At 59.2% G+C, this 4,752-nt stretch overlaps 1 protein-coding gene across 1 annotated transcript; it reads left to right on the forward strand.

Moving 5' to 3' along the window:
* The first annotated feature begins 277 nt into the window (after positions 1-277).
* LOC140902952 (free fatty acid receptor 3-like) lies at positions 278-1,237 on the forward strand. Its single transcript, XM_073323536.1, has one exon. The coding sequence runs from the start codon at positions 278-280 to the stop codon at positions 1,235-1,237; it is 960 nt and encodes a 319-aa protein (XP_073179637.1).
* Positions 1,238-4,752: the final 3,515 nt, after the last annotated feature.

The raw sequence follows: 4,752 nt of genomic DNA on the forward strand, positions 1-4,752 counted from the left end.
CCCGTTGCTATTGGCGACCCATCTCCATCTCCATCCCTGTCCCAAGGCTTAGTGTGTCCCCCGTTGCTATTGGCAACCCATCTCCATCTCCATCCCTGTCCCAAGGCTTAGTGTGTCCCCCGTTGCTATTGGCGACCCCAACCCACCTCCATCCCCAACCCAAGGCTTAGTGGGTCCCTTGTAGCTATTGGCAACCCATCTCCATTCCCATCCCAAAGCCTAGTGGATCCCTGGTTGCTATTGTCAACCCAGCCCCTGCCACTCCCTTCTTCCCACCATGCCTCCCATTGGCAGCTATCAGCTCTCCCTGGCCGTCTACACAGTGACCTTTGTGACAGGCCTGCCCCTCAACCTGCTGGCTTTCTGCGCCTTCGTGGTGAAGGCCCGCCGGCGCCTGGTGCCCGCCGATGTCCTGCTCCTCAACCTGACAGTGTCCGACCTGGTGCTGCTGGCCTTCCTGCCCATCCGCATCACTGAGGCCTCCTGGGAGATGAAGTGGAAGATGCCGGATTTCCTCTGCCCCCTCTCCGGCCTCCTCTTCTTCAGCAGCATCTACCTGACCACCCTCTCGCTCACCGGCGTCAGCGTTGACCGCTACCTCAGCATGGCCTTCCCCCTCCGCTACAAGGCAGGTCGCCGGCCGGCCTATGCCGTGGCGGCCGTGGCCTTGTTCTGGGTGGCTGCTTTCTCCCACTGCAGTGTGATCTACGTGGTCCAGTACCAGGCCAGGGGCAACGACACAGTGGGCAACCTCACCCGCTGCTACGCCACCTTCACCGACCACCAGCTGGCTGTCCTGCTGCCCGTCCGCCTGGAAATGTTCCTGGTCCTCTTCTGCCTTCCGCTGGGAATCACCACCTTCTGCTATGCCAGATTCATCGCCATCATACGCTCCCTGCCACTGGTGAGCCCCGGGAGGAAGCGCCGGGCCATCGGGCTGGTGGCAGCCACGTTTCTCCACTTCCTGGTCTGCTTCACCCCCTTCAACATCTCCCACGTGGTGGGCTTTGTGGAGAATAAGAGCCCAGAATGGAGAGTCTACGTTGTGCTCCTCAGCACTTTCAACGCCAGCTTCGACCCCATCATCTTCTACTTCTCCTCCTCGTCTTTCCAGAAGATCTGCCTGGAGTGTCTGCAGGCTGCCTGGGAGAAGCTGCAGCTCGGCTGGCTCTGCCCTGGGGTCTGGCCAGAGGCCCCGGAGAACGTGGTCATGGCGGAGTCGCAGATGGTGCAGTGAAATGGATGGAGTGGGGACCACAGTTCTACCTTCCCCAGGTCTAGGACTGAAGGCTGGGAAGGAATATTCCCAAATAAGTGTTTGTCTACGCTTGCAAGTTATTTCAGATTTGGTGTTTCCACTTTAATCAGGGATAACTCTCCCAAAGCTATGCGTGAACACTGACTTCCCTTTTGAATCATTGCATCCACACAGCCCCGCAGGCTGCATGCTTACCAAATAACCACACAGCCTTCCAGGAAAGCCCCTCTTGCTGCAACCTCCCGCCGCTTGCCTCTATGCATCCTGGGATTTCGCGCATTGTGGGAAGACCCTGGAATTCTGGGACCGACAGGTCCTCTGGCTTGGCTTTGGCAAGCCAGCCCCACTTCCAAACCGCTGGCTATCGGGCAGTGATACAGGCTGATGTACGCTTCTTGTCCATCACAGAGCCAGATGGCGCTGGAGACAGCCACAACGATACTGATAGGAGAGGAAATCAAGCAGCTGATTGTGTCCATGGACTCCTGGGAGCGACTTCGCTTGGTGGGGCTCCACTTCTGGGCTCAGTCAACCAGTGCTGACTGGTGAGACAGGGCCACCCATCCTGGGGTGAGCAGCAGTGGGGTAGTAGCACTTCTGGACGATAGGCCAGGCCCCTAGAGATCTGCGCAGAGCTCACCCCCAAGCTGCAGGGGTGGAATAGCTTCATGAGAGTGCCCCTCAGCATGGAGAAGCGCGCGGCTGTCACCATCTGGAAATTCCTCACCCACAATTGCTGCTGGTCAGGACCTGGCCGTTCGGGGTTGGTAGATAAATCACCGGAGTGTTGTCATGGAGCCACGTGCTGCTACTAGGAGGGTGACGCTCAGGAGGTTGTTGGTGGATGGGCACACTGAGGGTTTCCAAAATGGGGGCATTGGTGGGACCCATCTCCCTATTCTTTGCTCCCCACGCCAGGCCTTGGAGTTCATCAACAAGATGGGGTTTCTCCATGGTGCTCCAAGACCTCGCTGACCTGCACGGCCGGCTCACCCGTACTGCGTACTGGCGTACTGCGGTGGGCTGGACACAGGAGCTTTAGAAACTCAGCCCAGCTTCCTGCAATGAGCAAATGGACCCAGGGCCACCACAACCAGGAAGGGTGGTGTGACTTCTCCTGTCCTTCCAGGAGACCAGCTTCTCCACTCCCCTGGCTGATGGGACCTCTCACTGGACAGCTGGACGGCAGAAAGGAGTCCACCCCATTTAGCTGCAGCACGCCAGCGGGGTGCGCACCGGGAAGGTGGAGGTGTCTCGAAGCTGCTGAGCAATATCTGCCTCATGTCACAGCCGCTTGGCCGTATTTAGCAGAACAGCTGAGGGCTTTGCCCGTGGCCCGTGGAACTTTATGAGTGGCCCCAGAGACACCCTCTGCTCAGGGCCACACATGAGCAGAGTACAGGGCCAGGGGCCTTGGTCTTGGTCTTGGTCTCTCCCCTCCTCTCCCTGGGGCACAGGGTTTAGTCTAGTCCAACTGGAGTCTTTGGGCTTCTCTCGGACGGACGGGAGGGGACCCTTACAAGGGAGACCGGGCCCAGCCCCACGGGCGACACGGCCAATCTGCCTCCCGAGATGTGGAGAGAAACCTCACCGAAAGGGGACCTTTGCTCACGAGGAATTTTATGATCTTTGTGCAATGTTCTGAGATTTTTCCCAGCCGGCTCATAAAGAAATAATAAACCCAGGTGTCAATAATAAAAAAAAACATTCACGGAACATAACCCTGACCGGGCGGAAATCCAACATGAGGTACTAGGGGCGCTCGTGGCCATGCCGATGGGCCACCGCCCTGCGTGAGGTGGAATCGGTTCTCTGTGTCTTAAGGCAGGGAGGGGGGTGTCTGTTTCTCAGAGCTGGGCAAGGGAAGGGGGGGCCACGGTGACCTCAGCATTGGGGTCCTTGCGTGTAGCCCGTGCTATGTCCCCCAGCGGGGCTGCCTTGCCTCCTGTCACAGCCAGGAGCTGGGTGCCCACCCCAGCTCCCCGCGGGGTCATGGCGAAAGTGGGGTGAGACGTGACAGCCCAGGAGTCAGGACTGCTGGGTTTTACTGGGGGTGGGGCCTAGTGGGTTGGAGCGGAGGGGCTGGGAGCCAGGACTCCTGGGTTCTATCCCCAGATCTAGGAGAAGAGGGAGGACTAGTGCGTTAGAACAGGTGGGGCTGGGAGTCGGGATAGGCAAGGGGAAAGGAGGGGGCTCTCAGGGCTTGCCCCTCCCTCTGGCACCAGCTGGCTAAATGCTCCCCACTCCATCCCTCAGGATTCCCCCTCCCCGTGTCCCACTCCCCTCAAGCCAGCCAGTCCTCGCTATGGGGCCGGATTGGGCCCAGCGCCCCCTAGAGGAAATCTGTGGAAGTTTCGTAGGCAGCTAATGGGGCAACCTACCACCATGGGGCAGGCAGCATTCAGCTCCTCTGCTTGGGGTCTACTGGTTGGAGCTGCGGGTGGGGCGGGAGGGATGGGGCTGGGAGCCAGGACTCCTGGGTTCTCTCTCCAGCTCTGGGAGGGGAGTAGGGTCTAGTGGTGAGAGCAGGGGGGCTGGGAGCCAGGACTCCTGGGTTCTCTCTCCAGCTCTGGGAGGGGAGTAGGGTCTAGTGGTGAGAGCAGGGGGGCTGGGAGCCAGGACTCGTGGGCCCAGGGCTATCTTGGCCAAAGAGCACAGGGTGGGTCCATAGATGCCAAGCGCAAACCCTGCAGTGATAAATGCCCCCATCGGAAACCCATCTCCCCTCTGGAAGGACGGGTGAGCCAGCCCATGGCGCTCCCACATGAACGTCCATCTGGGCACACGCCAGGTAGCACGGACTCCTGGGGCATCACCTTTGTTGCACAGCACGGATGCTATCAGAACTATGCAAATAGTAACTGATGCGGCTACACCCAGGCGGAGGGACAGGACACTGGACCCAGAGCCCTGCACGAGGCCTGGGGGGGAGGGTCTGCACTCCTGGGGCTCATTCATCCCTGGGCAGGATGCCTTGGGGTGGCTTGCAAAGCCTTGGGATGTGTCATTGTTTTCATGGCACTGGCTCATCAATGTCAGTGTCCCCTCCCCCAGCAACCTGGGGACCCATCTCCCCTGGTATCCTGGCTACGGCTTCAATGGAGTGATTTTCACCAATGGGGATCTGGCCCCATTGACTCCAGTGGAGCGACGGCCGATTGGCCCCAGCTGGGATCTGGCCCCATTGACTCTGTCTTTAGCAGTCAGTCGGATTCCCTCCCACTCAGCCGTGGCTCCTGTGCGTGTCTCGGTGCTCTATGCAGGGTTTTTATGTGCCCCAGAGCCTGAGCGAAGAAATATGAACTCGGATTTGCTTGTTTATTTAATATCGCGCTTCTGAAAGTTGCTACAGCCCTGGAGATCAAAGGAACAACCATAAATCCAGTGCGGCTTCTCCTCCAGTGCCCTGTGGTAGAACCACTAGACCCCGCGCCCCTCCCGGAAGAGGGGAGACAACTCAGAAGTCCTGGCTCCCAGCCCCCTAGCTCTAACCA

This window comes from Lepidochelys kempii, chromosome 24 (genome assembly GCF_965140265.1).
Source record: "Lepidochelys kempii isolate rLepKem1 chromosome 24, rLepKem1.hap2, whole genome shotgun sequence".
Classification (NCBI taxonomy): domain Eukaryota; kingdom Metazoa; phylum Chordata; order Testudines; family Cheloniidae; genus Lepidochelys; species Lepidochelys kempii.

Bases quoted from the DNA above. Each gene is read 5' to 3' on its own strand.
- LOC140902952 (XM_073323536.1), top strand. From the start codon at position 278: ATGCCTCCCATTGGCAGCTATCAGCTCTCCCTGGCCGTCTACACAGTG.